This window comes from Coregonus lavaretus (assembly GCF_964263955.1).
Source record: "Coregonus lavaretus genome assembly, chromosome: 3".
Classification (NCBI taxonomy): Eukaryota; Metazoa; Chordata; class Actinopteri; order Salmoniformes; family Salmonidae; genus Coregonus; species Coregonus lavaretus.
In genome coordinates this window covers 45,215,580-45,233,464 of record NC_139990.1, presented here as the reverse complement: position 1 = coordinate 45,233,464, position 17,885 = coordinate 45,215,580, and the positions used below count along the sequence as shown (strand labels likewise).

General features: G+C 41.4%; 1 protein-coding gene across 1 annotated transcript in view; it reads right to left on the bottom strand.

Annotated features, from left to right (window-relative positions):
- LOC311107476 (FH1/FH2 domain-containing protein 3-like) overlaps positions 1–17,885 on the bottom strand; it is a gene marked incomplete at its 3' end in the record, with an annotated part of 171,805 nt that overhangs the window by 135,848 nt on the left and 18,072 nt on the right. The window contains exon 3 of the mRNA XM_084149972.1: positions 9,061–9,125. Within this exon, the coding sequence (XP_084006098.1) occupies positions 9,061–9,125 (65 nt within the window). The remainder of the gene's footprint in view (positions 1–9,060; positions 9,126–17,885) is intronic.

Below are 17,885 nucleotides of genomic sequence, written 5' to 3'. Positions count from 1 at the left end.
GATACTAGATTCTATAGAATACACAGTATACTCTATAGAATAGACAGTAGATTCTAAAGACAGCAGACTCTATAGAATAGACAGTAGACTCTATAGACAGTAGACTCTATAGCATAGACAGTAGATTCTATAGACAGTTGACTCTATAGAATAGACAGTAGACTCTATAGAATAGATACTATACTCTATAGAATAGACACTAGACTCTATAGAATAGATAGTAGACTCTATAGAATAGACAGTAGACTCTATAGACAGTAAACTCTATAGAATATACACTAGACTCTATAGAATAGACACTAGACTATATAGAATAGACACTAGACTCTCTATAGAATAGACACTAGACTCTCTATAGAATAGACACTAGACTCTCTATAGAATAGACACTAGACTCTCTATAGAATAGACACTTGACTCTCTATATAATAGACACTAGACTCTCTATAGAATAGACACTAGACTCTCTATAGAATAGACACTTGACTCTCTATATAATAGACACTAGACTCTCTATAGAATAGACACTAGACTCTCTATAGAATAGACACTTGACTCTCTATATAATAGACACTAGACTCTCTATAGAATAGACACTAGACTCTCTATAGAATAGACACTAGACTCTCTATAGAATAGACAGTAGACTCTCTATAGAATAGACACTAGACTCTCTATAGAATAGACACTAGACTCTCTATAGAATAGACAGTAGACTCGCTATAGAATATACAGTAGACTCTATAGAATAGACAGAAGACTCTCTATAGAATAGACAGTAGACTCTTTATAGAATAGACAGTAGACTCTCTATAGAATATACACTAGACTATCTATAGAATACACACTAGACTATAGAATACACAGTAGACTCTATAGAATAGACAGTAGACTCTATAGAATAGACAGTAGACTCTCTATAGAATATACAGTAGACTCTATAGAATAGACAGTAGACTATCTATAGAATACACAGTAGACTCTATAGAATAGACAGTAGACTCTATAGAATATACAGTAGACTCTATAGAATAGACAGTAGACTCTATAGAATAGACAGTACACTCTATAGAATAGACAGTAGACTCTCTATAGAATATACAGTAGACTCTCTATAGAATATACAGTAGACTCTCTATAGAATACACACTAGACTATAGAATAGACAGTAGACTCTATAGAATAGACACTAGACTCTATAGAATAGACAGTAGACTATCTATAGAATACACAGTACACTCTATAGAATAGACAGTAGACTCTCTATAGAATATACAGTAGACTCTCTATAGAATATACAGTAGACTCTCTATAGAATACACAGTAGACTCTATAGAATAGACAGTAGACTCTATAGAATAGACAGTACACTCTATAGAATAGACAGTAGACTCTCTATAGAATATACAGTAGACTCTCTATAGAATATACAGTAGACTCTCTATAGAATACACACTAGACTATAGAAAAGACAGTAGACTCTATAGAATAGACAGTAGACTATCTATAGAATAGACACAAGACTCTATAGAATATACACTAGACTCTTTAGAATAGACACTAGACTCTTTAGAATAGACACTAGACTCTATAGAATAGACACTAGATTCTATAGAATATACACTAGACTCTATAGAATAGACAGTAGACTCTCTATAGAATAGACACCAGACTCTATAGAATAGACAGTAGACTCTATAGAATAGACAGTAGACTCTCTATAGAATAGACACTACACTCTATAGAATAGACACTACACTCTATAGAATAGACACTAGACTCTCTATAGAATAGACAGTAGACTCTCTATAGAATAGACACTATACTCTCTATATAATAGACCGTAGACTATATATATAGTAGACTCTATAGAATAGACAGTAGACTCTATAGAATAGACAGAAGACTCTCTATATAATAGACACTAGACTATCTATAGAATAGACACTAGACTATCTATAGAATAGACACTAGACTATCTATAGAATAGACACTAGACTATCTATAGAATAGACACTAGACTATCTATAGAATAGACACTAGACTATCTATAGAATAGACACTAGACTCTCTATAGAATAGACACTAGACTCTCTATAGAATAGACACTAGACTATCTATAGAATAGACACTAGACTCTCTATAGAATATACAGTAGACTCTCTATAGAATAGACACTATACTCTCTATATAATAGACAGTAGACTCTATAGAATAGACAGTAGACTCTATAGAATAGACAGTAGACTCTATAGAATATACAGTAGACTCTCTATAGAATAGACACTATACTCTCTATATAATAGACAGTAGACTCTATAGAATAGACAGTAGACTCTCTATAGAATATACAGTAGACTCTCTATAGAATATACAGTAGACTCTCTATAGAATATACAGTAGACTCTCTATAGAATATACAGTAGACTCTATAGAATAGACAGTAGACTCTCTATAGAATATACAGTAGACTCTCTATAGAATAGACACTAGACTATAGAAAAGACAGTAGACTCTATAGAATAGACAGTAGACTATCTATAGAATAGACACTAGACTCTTTAGAATAGACACTAGACTCTTTAGAATAGACACTAGACTCTATAGAATAGACACTAGATTCTATAGAATATACACTAGACTCTATAGAATAGACAGTAGACTCTCTATAGAATAGACACCAGACTCTATAGAATAGACAGTAGACTCTATAGAATAGACAGTAGACTCTCTATAGAATAGACACTACACTCTATAGAATAGACACTACACTCTATAGAATAGACACTAGACTCTCTATAGAATAGACAGTAGACTCTCTATAGAATAGACACTATACTCTCTATATAATAGACCGTAGACTATATATATAGTAGACTCTATAGAATAGACAGTAGACTCTATAGAATAGACAGTAGACTCTATAGAATAGACACTAGACTCTATAGAATAGACATTAGACTCTCTATAGAATAGACACTAGACTCTCTATAGAATAGACACTAGATTCTATAGAATAGACACTAGATTCTATAGAATAGACACTAGACTCTATAGAATAGACAGTAGACTCTATAGAATAGACAGTAGACTCTATAGAATAGACACTAGACTCTATAGAATAGACAGTAGACTCTATAGAATAGACACTAGACTCTATAGAATAGACAGTAGACTCTATAGAATAGACACTAGACTCTCTATAGAATAGACACTAGATTCTATAGAATAGACACTAGACTCTATAGAATAGATAGTAGACTCTATAGAATAGATAGTAGACTCTATAGAATAGACAGTAGACTCTATAGAATAGACACTAGACTCTATAGAATATACACTAGACTCTCTATAGAATAGATAGTAGACTCTATAGAATAGACAGTAGACTCTGCTTCTCCCATGGTGCAGTAACTTAGAGGGAACAGGGGCCTGCTTCTCCCATGGTGCAGTAACTTAGAGGGAACAGGGGCCTGCTTCTCCCATGGTGCAGTAACTTAGAGGGAACAGGGGCCTGCTTCTCCCATGGTGCAGTAACTTAGAGGGAACAGGGGCCTGCTTCTCCCATGGTGCAGTAACTTAGAGGGAACAGGGGCCTGCTTCTCCCATGGTGCAGTAACTTAGAGGGAACAGGGGCCTGCTTCTCCCATGGTGCAGTAACTTAGAGGGAACAGGGGCCTGCTTCTCCCATGGTGCAGTAACTTAGAGGAAACAGAACAGGAGATACCTTGATGTTTCATGATATACAAACTGTCTCTAGAAGAAAACAATATATTTTAGTCTGGACAATATCAATAAACCAACTGGCACAATAGGATGCATCCATTCCATACGGACAATTGGAGCTGAGAAGAGAGGACAGAGAAGAGACTAGCCCTAATCCTACTTGGGCCAAGTCATGTTTTTCTCTCAAAACTAATAAGATTGGCATTAGCCCACATCTTTCCATGAAATCCCTGCTCTCCTTTTGCCTGCTCTTCCTCTGCTCTGTGGCTGTGTCCCAAATGGCACCCTATTCCCTATATAGTGCCCAGGCTCTGGTCAAAAGTAGTACACTATGTAGGGTGCCATTTGGAATGTAACCTGTGTGTACAGTACAGAGGGTTCATCTGATCCTGGGGGGGGGGGGGGGGGGGGGGGGCAGTCACAGCAGACAGATTAACCGCCCAGGTCTGGCCTTCTCTAAGTGGATGATGATGCTCCTACTACTCACTAAGTTGACAGCCACCTGTTGCCCCTCACTGCAGAGCAGAGCAGAGCTGAGCCCCTCACAGGAAAGTAGGCTGATGTATCTCCTGTAGGTGAGGTGGTCACTGATCAACAGCTCGTCCAGTCACTAAGACCACATTTTCTGCGTACCCACATCCAAACCCCCACATTGCGAGCAAAACATTTTAGCGGCCCCCCTCTTGACAGTGCAGAGAAATTGTTTACGTTTTAGATTTAATTTTGTGCATTTCTACACATTTTGCCATGGGGTATAGAAAATTTTTGCAGTTTTAAAGCAAGTGTGTTGCAATTCTACTCATTTTTCCAAAAGGTGGAGAGAAATGTTTGCTGTTTTTAATATGATATCCGAGTGAGACTGACTAATAAAATCAATTAAACCATGATTACTACGCTTAGTAGCTGGCCGCTAGACTAACTTACCAATCTAAAAATTGTTAGCTGACATGGGCTAATTGAGTGACTGTCAGTGACTGACATAACAAGAGGAAAACTGCTGATGCACTACCAAATTTAGAAATTGCACCTTGTGTATTCTACTATTCTAACAGTAAGTTGAGAACCCGACAGAGTTCCCGAATTTTGTTGAAATTGATCCGACGGTCTTCAAAAGGCCGCCAGTTGCCCATCCCTGCTCTACATGATTTATAGCTGTACACTCATTAAGCCACCTTTGATATGATGAAATATATGACACAGAAGTCCCCTGGAGCAAAGTCAGTAAACTAACAGTAAAATCCTACAGCTTGGAACCATCTTTCGACACAACATGTTCTTTAACAACACAGTGATTAGTCTGAATGTTGCAACGCTTCAGGATATCATCAGGATGAGATACGATACTGTTTTTAATTACAAAATGAAAGTGCCAGGAAATAAGAGGAAGATCCACATTGTACTCAGCATGTACAAACAGGAGCTAGGCAGGTCAGGTTCACCTGGCAGGCTGGGCTAGAGCTGTCTCGTGTCTTGCCAATAGTTCAAATACAGTATTTTTAGGGCTAGAAAAAAAACTCCCAGTAAAAATAAATAAAATCCAGTGGAGTTTCCTAATGTTTCTATGACACATTTCATGCAAGCAGCAGGTATAATGGATTAGCAGAGAAAACGACTGCCAGAGATAGTTTCTGAAAATCATAGCCTGGATTTCACACGGCATTTCAAAGTTATAACGCCTCCGTCCTTGCCTTGGACATTTACATAACACTTTTGAAAAAGGCCAAATTAAAATCTGACAGCTCGTGGCTTAATGGCTTTTCCAGGCTAACCCTGCTGAGTTATTTTAGCCCTGGCAGCCTGGAGAGGAGAGGAGAGAGGAGGAGGAGAGGAGGAGGAGAGGAGGCCCTGTGTGTCTGCAGGAGAGAGCCACGTGCACTCCTCTCCATGGTCTCTGCCACTGGTTGCATCCCAAATGGCACCCTATTCACTATACAAGCTACATCTGGGCCCTGGTCAAAAGTAGTGCACTATTTAGAGAAGTTGGTGACATTTGAGATGCATTTACTGTCAACGTGCAGCAGCCTGCAGCACTACCACGCTGCCAACCTGCACAGGACAGAACATCTTGGTATATGGGCACGCAAGGATCCCCAGAGCACAGACAAGCTCTGTCTCATCATTAAGTGAAACAGGCTGGGCGTGTTTGTATTATAATACTTATTAAAAACAATTATGCACTTAAACGTATTACACACAACCTATGAATGTACTGTGACACTTTGCTACTGCTGTTGAATGTGATGTGGAGGGCAGGTTTGAGTCAGGTTTAGACTGGGACATAACTGGGCTAGTCTCTCACTAATTATCATTCAGACCAGTATTATAGAGCAGTTATCTCTCTCTCTCTCTCTCACACACACACCCCTCTCCATGTCCTCTCCAAGGCCGAACTGGCAGGTAATAGAGTCATGTGCTGGTGTGTCTCAGCACTTGGCTGCCACCTGAGAGACAGGACAGGACATCAAGATAAATCAGGAGGAGGAACGCGTTCTCAACTAAACACAGTATTAACATCCACATGGAAACAGTGAGCTCAACACAGAAATAAATCAATAAAGTAGAAAGACCGTGACCCAAACAATAGTTTTGACTGATTTACTAAGTGATTGTGTGTGTGTGTGTGTGTGTGTGTGTGTGTGTGTGTGTGTGTGTGTGTAGGCCTATAATCACTCTCCTTATTTCCTCTCATTACGAGGCCTGTTTTATTGACGTAGGAATCAAGTGTGGAGCGTGTTAAAACAAGGCCATAAAACATGATGGAGGGAAACAGCTCTAAAACAACCAGAATAACAACATCTACACATTCCTCACTCTCCCAGAGGGTTTCATCTTTTCAGATGCACCAACCGATGCAGTGGGAGACAGTGGAGAAGTGGCAGATGACATAATGATGATATAGAGTAGTTCACATTGACTACACAGAGACTTTGGCTCATTGAAAAGCATTATATACAGTGCATTCGGAAAGTATTCAAATCCCTTGACTTTTTTCACATTTTGTTACGTTACAGCCTTATTCTAAAATGTATTAAATACACATTTTTCCTCATCTATCTACACACAACAACATAATGACGAAGCGAAAACAGGTTTTTAGAAATGTGTGCAAATTTAACAAATAAAAAACAGAAATACCTTATTTACATAAGTATTCAGACCCTTTGCTATGAGACTCGAAATTGAGCTCAGGTGCATCCTGTTTCCGTTGATCATACTTGAGATCATTCTACAACTCGATTGGAGTCCACCTGTGGCAAATTCAATTGATTGGACATGATTTGGAAAGGCACACACCTATCTAGTTGACACTGCATGTCAGAGCAAAAACCAAGCCATGAGGTCGAATGAATTGTCCGTAGAGCTCTGAGACAGGATTGTGTTGAGGCACAGATCTGGGGAAGGGTACCAAAAAATGTCTGCAGCATTGAAGATCCCCAAGAACACAGTGTCCTCCATCATTCTTAAATGGAAGAAGTTTGGAAACACCAAGACTCTTCCTAGAGCTGGCCGCCAGCCAACCTGAGAAATCAGGGGAGAAGGGCCTTGGTCAGGGAGGTGACCAAGAACCTGATGGTCACTCTGACAGAGCTCCAGAGTTCCTCTGCAGAGATGGCATAATCTTCCAGAAGGACAACCATCTCTGCAGCACTCCACCAATCAGGCCTTTATGGTAGAGTGGACAGACAGAAGCCACTCCTCAGTAAAAGGCACATGACAGCCCGCTTGGAGTTTGCCAAAAGGCACCTAAAGGACTCTCAGACCATGAGAAACAAGATTCTCTAGTCTGATGAAACCAAGATTGAACTCTTTGGCCTGAATGCCAAGCGTCAAGTCTGGAGGAAACCTGGCACCATCCCTACGGTGAAGCACGGTGGTGGCAGCATCATGCTGTAGGGATATTTTTCAGCGGCAGGGACTGGGAGACTAGTCAGGATCGAGGGAAAGATGAACGAAGCAAAGTACAGAGAGATCCTTGATGAAAACCTGCTCCAGGGCACTAAGGACCTCAAACTGGGGCGAAGGTTCACCTTCCAACAGGACAACGACCCTAAGCACAGAGCCAAGACAAAAAAGGAGTGGCTTCGGGACAAGTCTCTGAATGTCCTTGAGTGGCCCAGCCTGGACTTGAACCCGATCTAACATCTCTGGAGAGACCTGGAAATAGCTGTGCAGCGATGCTCCCCATCCAACCTGACAGAGCTTGATAGGATCTGCAGAGAAGAATGGAGAAACCCCTCAAATACAGGTGTGCCAAGCTTGTAGCGTCATACCCAAGAAGACTCTAGGCTGTAATCGCTGCCAAAGGTACTTCAACAAAGTACTGAGTAAAGTGTTTTGTTTTTAATAAATGTGCAAACATTTCTATAAACCTGTTTTTGCTTTGTCATTATGGGGTATTGTGTGTAGATTGATGAGGAAAAATAACAATTTAATCCATTTTAGAATAAGGCTGTAACGTAACAAAATGTGGAAAAAGTCAAGGGGTCTGAATACTTTCCAAATACACTGTAAATACCATGTACACTACATATACAAAAGTATGTAGAAACCACTTCAAATTAGTGGATTCGGCTATTTCAGCAACACCCGTTGCTGACACACAGCCATGCAATCTGTAATTGGGCAATGTATTATTATTATTAATATTAGTATTATTATTAGTATTATTACGTATTATTATGTATTATTATTATTATTATTATTATTATTATTATTATTATCATTATGTATTATTATGTATTATTATTATTATGTATTATTATTATTATTATTATTTTGTATTATTATGATGTGTTGTTATGATGTATTATTATTAGTATGATGTATTATTATTACGTATTATTATTATTATGTATTATTATGATGTATTGTTATGATGTATTATTATTATTATTATTATGCATTATTATGATGTATTATTATTATGTATTATTATTATGTATTATTATGATGTATTGTTATGATGTATTATTATTATTATGCATTATTATTATGTATTAGTATTATGATGTATTATTATTTTGATGTATTATTATTATGATGATGTATTATTATTATTATTATTATGTATTATCATGATTATGTATTATTATTATGATTTTGATTATTATTTACTGTACCTGACAGCTGTGAGTGATAGTGAGATAGTTTTCAGTCATCCAATAAGAAGTCACACAGAAACTATATGAGATGTGCAGGTGACGCAGCAGAGAGGTTGACATTAACAACACTGTCTGACTCCAGATACCTCCACATTTTACAGTTGCAACTTAAATACCCATAGTGCTTCCAAATGAAAAGACAGTGCTTCAAAATGAAAAGTGTTTCACTCACCGATACAAGCATGAACTCTGACAGATAACTGTGTCCGGAGGATGATGCTGTGCTTCTTGCCTCTTCTGATGAGAAAGAGAGAGAGAGAGAAAGTATTTTACTAACATTGTTCCACAAAACAGTGAACCTAAGTAAATGGTTTGGTGTTAAATATAAACTTGTCTGATTTCACCTTTTAAAAACCACACAGAATGAAAGCTAATTTTGGTTGGAAAACTGTTTCCTGCAATTTAACCTTACGGACCTCATATATGGCCACCAGGTTTCTAAAGAGAAGACATATAATACTGGAATGTGGGGGTTTATGAATGATGCCTCCAGTTGTGACAGCCAGGCAGGTACATAGCCTACTGTATCATTCAACTCCTGTCTGTTTCCACATGGTCTTATGCAGAGAGTTATGGACATAAACATCAACCCTCTGGGGTGAACTACTCTCACAGGGCAGGTAACCCTAGTGGTACACAGCTACAGAATACTATGCTACCCTGAATACATTTTATTTACTATGAACACATAACTTATGTACTGTATGCATATTTAGCAGCAAGAGACACTAAATCATCTAGTTTCACACTTGTCTTTATCCAAATCCTCTCCTCCCCCAAAGCAATCCCATGACAACAATGTCTGTTGAGGGACAACAGAGGAGACAACAGAGGGGAGAACAAAGGGGGGTGTCACAGGTCTCCAGAGGTCAACAAGAGGGTGTTCAGATACACAGAGATCGACTCCGCCTCAAGTCTCCATGGAGACAAGGTCATACCCCCTGTCAACAACAACACAGCTTCCCCAGTGACAATCTTAAACAAGGACAACAAAAACATCCCTGACAGAATGGTGACAAAATGTGCTATGGGGGTTTGTAGATGAGAGCCATCCTGAGGATGACAGCCCTCTGGACGGAAACAAACGTTCAAAACAACCAGCGGGAGAAGCGTGCAGACAACCCCCATACAGACATAACACCAGGCACCACCGTACCAGGCCTAACAGATAAGGCCAAGCGGTACACACACACACACACACACACACACACACACACACACACACACACACACACACACAAATATGCACACAAACACACATACACACATACACACACACGCACAGCACAGCAGGTAGGCTTGCACAACAGCCCCGTCCGATTCAGCTCTGTAACAAACACCCTTTTGTGTGGCCCGCACAATGGAAGTATGATGCTCCACTCAGTCTGCAGTGGCCCAGTGCCAGCAGTAGAGGATCACAATTAGAGACATTAGAGACAATCCACCAGCACTGGATCACACTGAGAGCCGACTGAAGTAGGCCCTAGGGCCCGGGTGCATGCTCAACCCTATGGCCCCTGCAGTACATAATCAACTGCAAAAACACTATAGAGAGGGGAGAGACAGAGAGACAGAGAGAGAGGGGGAGGTAACATTATTCTTCACAGACATACAGGCCACCAACATCCTCCCATCCTCCCCTATGGCTGTTGTCAGTGCTACACTTTGACACGCAGACAACAGCAGATTACACTCACACACACATGGCAGAGGCTGTGTGAGCTCACTGTTTATCAGATATAATACCCACCAACAGACAGAGGCGACACAGAAGCAACATCTGTTGGATTGGGCCCGTGCTGCCTGTGGAATGAGAAGGCAGCAGAGAGGAATTTAATCCTCTGATGTTGGAGGCTGAATTCAGAGCCAGGTAGTAGAAACCAGAGACATTTTGTAATGAACTTCTGCTTTCTCTCTTGTCCTGCAAATTGCAACTCTATCCTCATTACTACTAACCGTGACCTGTACCATGCCCCGCTGCCACAGCCTACACAGGCCAACATGCTCATTATCAAATTAAACAGAGGTGCACGGAATATGAGAGAGACATTTAGGCACTCGTTAGTTGTTACCAGTCATAATATGAAACAGGGGGGAATAACATGTAAGTGCAACGTGGGTGATGTGATGACGTAGGTGACCTACTACAGCAGAAATCATCCTGACTTAGATTGTCAACCCTGAGATGGACTGAACCAGCAAATTCATATGGTTAATATGATTCATTCAAATCAAATTGAATGTATTTTTTATAAAGCAGTTGTCACAAAGTGCTTTACAGATAACCGGTCTAAACCCCAAAGAGCAAGCAAAGAAGAAACAAAAGCTCAGCGGCCAGGAAAAACTCCCTAGAAGGAAGAAACCTATGAAGAAACCTAGAGACGATCATGATTCATATTCAAAATACGCTTTGATTATACAAATAATAAACGTTTGATAAGCAATCATCTCACTATCCTACGCTTCTCTAGAGTTCTTTCTCTAGAATATTTGTTTGGTCCAAGAAGCTTTTCCACCAGAGGACCTAAACAGAGTGTACCAGAGGTCTTATGACAAGCGAATCAGATTACCGAAGCAAACATGCATACATTAGCTCAACAGATCATTTGTCTGTGGACACTGTAATGTGACTGTTGTTTGTGGTGTGAGGGGAGCATGCTTCTGTAGGTCTTTGTTGATATCTTGCCATGCATGTATAGTACGCAACAGATCCTAACAACACCAATAAACTTTGCAGAAAGAAACCAGACCTTTCATGTTGAAGAAGATGAGTCGAATATAGATGGCCGTATAAATAAAACAAGGCAATCAGTGTCATTTTGTAAATGCCGGATTTCTATGGCAAGACATATCATTCACCCAAGTTTAGTCCAAATCAGGCCAGTGCTGTCTGAGATATCGCGTGTGACTAACATACGAACGAATACACTAACGGACGAGCCAGATCCACAGTCCCCTCCCTGATTTCATCGTGGGGAACAACATTAAAATAAAACCTGCTCTGATCGTTCCCCAGACTGGAGGCAAGTACTATCGCATCTGGGAATACAATCAATCTACTCTGCACTAAAGGTAACTCCCACTCTGGTATCATTCAGCATATCTACTACAGTATCATAAATAGACAAGGGATTAACTTTGGTAACCAGAGAGGAGTCTAACTGACAATCATTATAGTTGCATCCCAACAACAGCCCTGCCACTTAGAATGGTATAAAGCTAAGGGATGGAGGAGGTGTAGGAACAATATTGGATAGAAAGACTGACAGTGCATGAGAGCAACATGATATTTTCAAACAGCAGGAAATATCCAAGATTGTGCCTTTAAAACTATCCCCTCTCCATCTCCTATAGACTAGCTACTCCTCTCTCCTTTCCACCACTACGACCAGCAGCTACTCCGCTCTCCTTTTCACCACTACGACCAGCAGCTACTCCTCTCTCCTTTCCACCACTACGACCAGCAGCTACTCCGCTCTCCTTTTCACCACTACGACCAGCAGCTACTCCGCTCTCCTTTCCACCACTACGACCAGCAGCTACTACGCTCTCCTTTTCACCACTACGACCAGCAGCTACTCCGCTCTCCTTTTCACCACTACGACCAGCAGCTACTCCGCTCTCCTTTTCACCACTACGACCAGCAGCTACTCCGCTCTCCTTTTCACAACTACGACCAGCAGCTACTCCGCTCTCCTTTTCACCACTACGACCAGCAGCTACCCCTCTCTCCTTTTCACCACTATGACCAGCATGCCCATAAAGCCCTGTGGTAATCCTAATGCCCTAGTCAAAGTATACGTCCCAAATGGCACCCTATTCCCTATATAACTGTATTGCACTACTTTTGACCAGGGCCCATAGGGAATAGGGTGCAATTTGGGACACAGTCCAAGTCGCAGGCTATCAACTCCCTCCTGGACCAATGGGAGGTCTGGTCTGCCAGGCTGAGACAAGAGGCTCCTTGCTCTCTCTCAGGCTTTATTTGCCTGAGCATTACAAGGCCTGTTTATAAAGACATCACACAGTGTGTGTGTGTGTGTGTGTGTGTGTGTGTGTGTGTGTGTGTGTGTGTGTGTGTGTGTGTGTGTGTGTGTGTGTGTGTGTGTGTTTGCACGTTCGTGTGGTTTGTGCCCACAGAGAGGATAAGGAGGGTGGGGAGCATTTAGCCGTTTACCTCAGCTGCGGCACGCAGACTTAGAGTTGGAGAGCAGTCAAACCCAGCACAGCACTGCACTTCCCCCCTCATACCTCACACTGTAGTGTCGGCCAATTAGAGGCAGACTAGAAGGCCCCATGGAGGCCCCCTGGCTGGCTGACTCAGCAGATCTGGCTGCTTGGAGGGACATATTCTAGCCTGGTCTGTGTTCCTGCATCTCTCTCTTCTACAGCCCCAGAGGTCATATTCTAGCCTGGTCCGTCTCTCTTCTACAGCCCCAGAGGTCATATTCTAGCCTGGTCCGTCTCTCTTCTACAGCCCCAGAGGTCATATTCTAGCCTGGTCCGTCTCTCTTCTACAGCCCCAGAGGTCATATTCTAGCCTGGTCCGTCTCTCTTCTACAGCCCCAGAGGTCATATTCTAGCCTGGTCCGTCTCTCTTCTACAGCCCCAGAGGTCATATTCTAGCCTGGTCCGTCTCTCTTCTACAGCCCCAGAGGTCATATTCTAGCCTGGTCTGTCTCTCTTCTACAGCCCCAGAGGTCATATTCTAGCCTGGTCTGTGAACATGTTTGTCAAGTCAGCTCTCTGGCTAACCATTGGCTGGGACTGGTCATGGTGTCACACGCACACTCATGCCCATGCCCACAGACACACACACACACACACACACCAAACCACTGCTAAGATCACTATACTGCTCTGCAAACACCTCAGGGATTTTAATATGGTTTTATTTTCCTCATAGTAAGTTAAAGATCTACTTGACTTTTTTTCCCCTAGTTTCAAAATTCCTCTGGTTGTTTCTGAACGTTTTTGATCTGGAGAACTAGAGCTGGGTGTCTATAGAAGTATGGCCAAGTCGGTCAGAAAGAAAGGAAATAAATGAAAATGAGCCGTCCTCTGAGGAATGACTGGATCTGATGGGAAACAGTGGAGTATCTGAGGGATGACTGGATCTGATGGGAAACAGTGGAGTATCTGAGGGATGACTGGATCTGATGGGAAACAGTGGAGTATCTGAGGGATGACTGGATCTGATGGGAAACAGTGGAGTATCTGAGGCCTTCAACAGGGCTGGGATGGCTGGAGGTTTAACACAGCTGACTTCTAACTGGCTGTCAAAAACGTCACCAACACACCATCAATACAACAATGTAGAAACAAGGTTTCTGGCTTCTAAACATTTGCCTTGAAGCCAGGATCGGAATGCTAAAAAGTGTGAACTTCATGTGTGCTTATGGCAGCTAGCTAGGCTACATAACATAAGATAAAAAAAGATGATGTTCTAATGCATTACACATGTGGAATCCATTAGGTGGTCAATAACAGTACCTTGTGTTATCTTTCTGTGTCAAACCAGCGAAATAAGTTCTAGAGGATTTACACATTCACTAATCAGGTGTCAATCACTGTCACACATCCATGTAAAAACAACACCAGGGCCAACACCTAAATGTTCCCAGAATTCCACACAGAATTCCATATAGCCCCTATACGCACAACATCAGACAGACTCTCCCCAGGAAGGCTTAGTCAGGCTCCCACTTCTCATCCATGTAATCTGCACAAATATTCCTGGGACCTCAGCCTCTCTCCCACCACATTATGGCCAGGTGCCACGGTCAACTGTAATCACTGACTGAGATTACAGCAGAGAGAGCAGGGTTAGAAATGATGCTGGGGATTGGTAGTCACAATCACACTGGGTAGTTTATGGTTCCATCCAGCCGGCCTCCAGCCCTCCACAACACAGGGTGTGGAAGTGATTATGGCCCCTAAGCTCCCGTGACATGGATATCTCCACGCTTTTTAAACACTCTGTCAGAGGGTCATACTTTAATCAGGTTGGAAAGACACTAGGCATGACACAGGCGCCTCTGGAATGTAGATTGTAATCTGTAACCTCCAGTGGTGGAAAAAGTTCCCAATTGTCATACTTGAGTAAAAGTAAAGATATCTTAATAGAAAATGACTCAAGTAAAAATGAAAGTCACCCAGTAAAATACTACTTGAGTAAAAGTCTAAAAGTATTTGGTTTTAAATATACTTAAGTATCAAAAGTAAATATAATTGCTAAAATGTACTTAAGTATCAAAAGTAGAAGTAAAAGTATAAATACTTTAAAATTCCTTATATAAAGCAAACCAGACAGCATCATTTTCTTGTTTTTATTTTATTTACGGATAGCCAGGGGAACGCTCCAACACTCAGACATCATTTACAAACTAAGCATGTGCTTAGTGAGTCCGCCAGATCAGAGGCAGTAGGGATGACCAGGGATGTTCTCTTGATAAGTGTGTGAATTAGACAATTTTCCTGTCCCGCTAAGCATTCAAAATGTAACGAGTACTTTTGGTTGTCAGGGAAAATGTATGGAGTAAAAAGTACATACTTTTCTTTAGGAATGTAGTGAAGTAAAAGTAAAAGCTGTCAAAAATATAAATAGTAAAGTAAAGTACAGATAACCCCAAAAAACGACTTAAGTAATACTTTACAGTATTTCTACTTAAGTACTTTACATCACTGGTAACCTTTATTATAGATGGTAGACGGAGGGACTTTCTCCTTCAGAATGGGATACAGCTTGTGTTGAACCTAGAGAAGTGTTGCTGTTCTAACCTCCAGTGTAGCACAGTGGCCAGTCTTAGGTCTGTTGAAGTTGTAGCCTCTAGATACACAGTGGCCAGTCTTAGGTCTGTTGAAGTTGTAGCCTTTAGATACACAGTGGCCAGTCTTAGGTCTGTTGAAGTTGTAGCCTCTAGATAGATACACAGCGGCCAGTCTTAGGTCTGTTGAAGTTGTAGCCTCTAGATACACAGTGGCCAGTCTTAGGTCTGTTGAAGTTGTAGCCTCTAGATACACAGTGGCCAGTCTTAAGTCTGTTGAAGTTGTAGCTTCTAGATACACAGTGGCCAGTCTTAGGTCTGTTGAAGTTGTAGCCTCTAGATACACAGTGGCCAGTCTTAGGTGTGTTGAAGTTGTAGCCTCTAGATACACAGTGGCCAGTCTTAGTTCTGTTGAAGTTGTAGCTTCTAGATACACAGTGGCCAGTCTTAGGTCTGTTGAAGTTGTAGCCTCTAGATACACAGTGGTCAATCTTAGGTCTGTTGAAGTTGTAGCCTCTAGATACACAGTGGCCAGTCTTAGGTCTGTTGAAGTTGTAGCCTCTAGATACACAGTGGCCAGGCTTAGATCTGTTGAAGTTGTAGCCTCTAGATACACAGTGGCCAGTCTTAGGTCTGTTGAAGTTGTAGTATCTAGCTACACAGTGGACAGTCTTAGGTCTGTTGAAGTTGTAGCCTCTAGATAGATACACAGCGGCCAGTCTTAGGTCTGTTGAAGTTGTAGCCTCTAGATACACAGTGGCCAGTCTTAGGTCTGTTGAAGTTGTAGCCTCTAGATACACAGTGGCCAGTCTTAGGTCTGTTGAAGTTGTAGCTTCTAGATACACAGTGGCCAGTCTTAGGTCTGTTGAAGTTGTAGCCTCTAGATACACAGTGGCCAGTCTTAGGTCTGTTGAAATTGTAGCCTCTAGATACACAGTGGCCAGTCTTAGGTCTGTTGAAGTTGTAGCTTCTAGATACACAGTGGCCAGTCTTAGGTCTGTTGAAGTTGTAGTCTCTAGATACAAAGTGGCCAGTCTTAGGTCTGTTGAAGTTGTAGCCTCTAGATACACAGTGGCCAGTCTTAGGTCTGTTGAAGTTGTAGCCTCTAGATACACAGTGGCCAGTCTTAGGTCTGTTGAAGTTGTAGCTTCTAGATACACAGTGGCCAGTCTTAGGTCTGTTGAAGTTGTAGCCTCTAGATACACAGTGGCCAGTCTTAGGTCTGTTGAAGTTGTAGCCTCTAGATAGATACACAGCGGCCAGTCTTAGGTCTGTTGAAGTTGTAGCCTCTAGATACACAGTGGCCAGTCTTAGATCTGTTGAAGTTGTAGCCTCTAGATAGATACAAAGTGGCCAGTCTTAGGTCTGTTGAAGTTGTAGCCTCTAGATACACAGTGGCCAGACTTAGGTATGTTGACGTTGTAGCCTCTAGATACAAAGTGGCCAGTCTTAGGTCTGTTGAAGTTGTAGCCTCTAGATACACAGTGGCCAGTCTTAGGTCTGTTGAAGTTGTAGCTTCTAGATAGATACACAGTGGCCAGTCTTAGGTCTGTTGAAGTTGTAAACTCTAGATACACAGTGGCCAGTCTTAGGTCTGTTCAAGTTGTAGCCTCTAGATAAACAGTGGCCAGTCTTAGGTCCGTTGAAGTTGTAGCCTCTAGATCGATCACAGTGGCCAGTCTTAGGTCTGTTGAATTTGTATTCTCTAGATACACAGGGGCCAGTCTTAGGTCTGTTGAGGTTGTAGCCTCTAGATACACAGTGGCCAGTCTTAGGTATGTTGAAGTTGTAGCTTTTAGATACACAGTGGCCAGTCTTAGGTCTGTTGAAGTTGTAGCTTCTAGATACACAGTGGCCAGTCTTATGTCTGTTGAAATTGTAGCCTCTAGATACACAGTGGCCAGTCTTAGGTCTGTTGAAGTTGTAGCTTCTAGATACACAGTGGCCAGTCTTAGGTCTGTTGAAGTTGTAGTCTCTAGATACACAGTGGCCAGTCTTAGGTCTGTTGAAGTTGTAGCATCTAGATACACAGTGGCCAGTCTTAGGTCTGTTGAAGTTGTAGCTTCTAGATACACAGTGGCAAGTCTTAGGTCTGTTGAAGTTGTAGCCTCTAGATACACAATGGTCAGTCTTAGGTCTGTTGAAGTTGTAGCCTCTAGATACACAGTGGCCAGTCTTAGGTCTGTTGAAGTTGTAGCCTCTAGATACACAGTGGCCAGTCTTAGGTCTG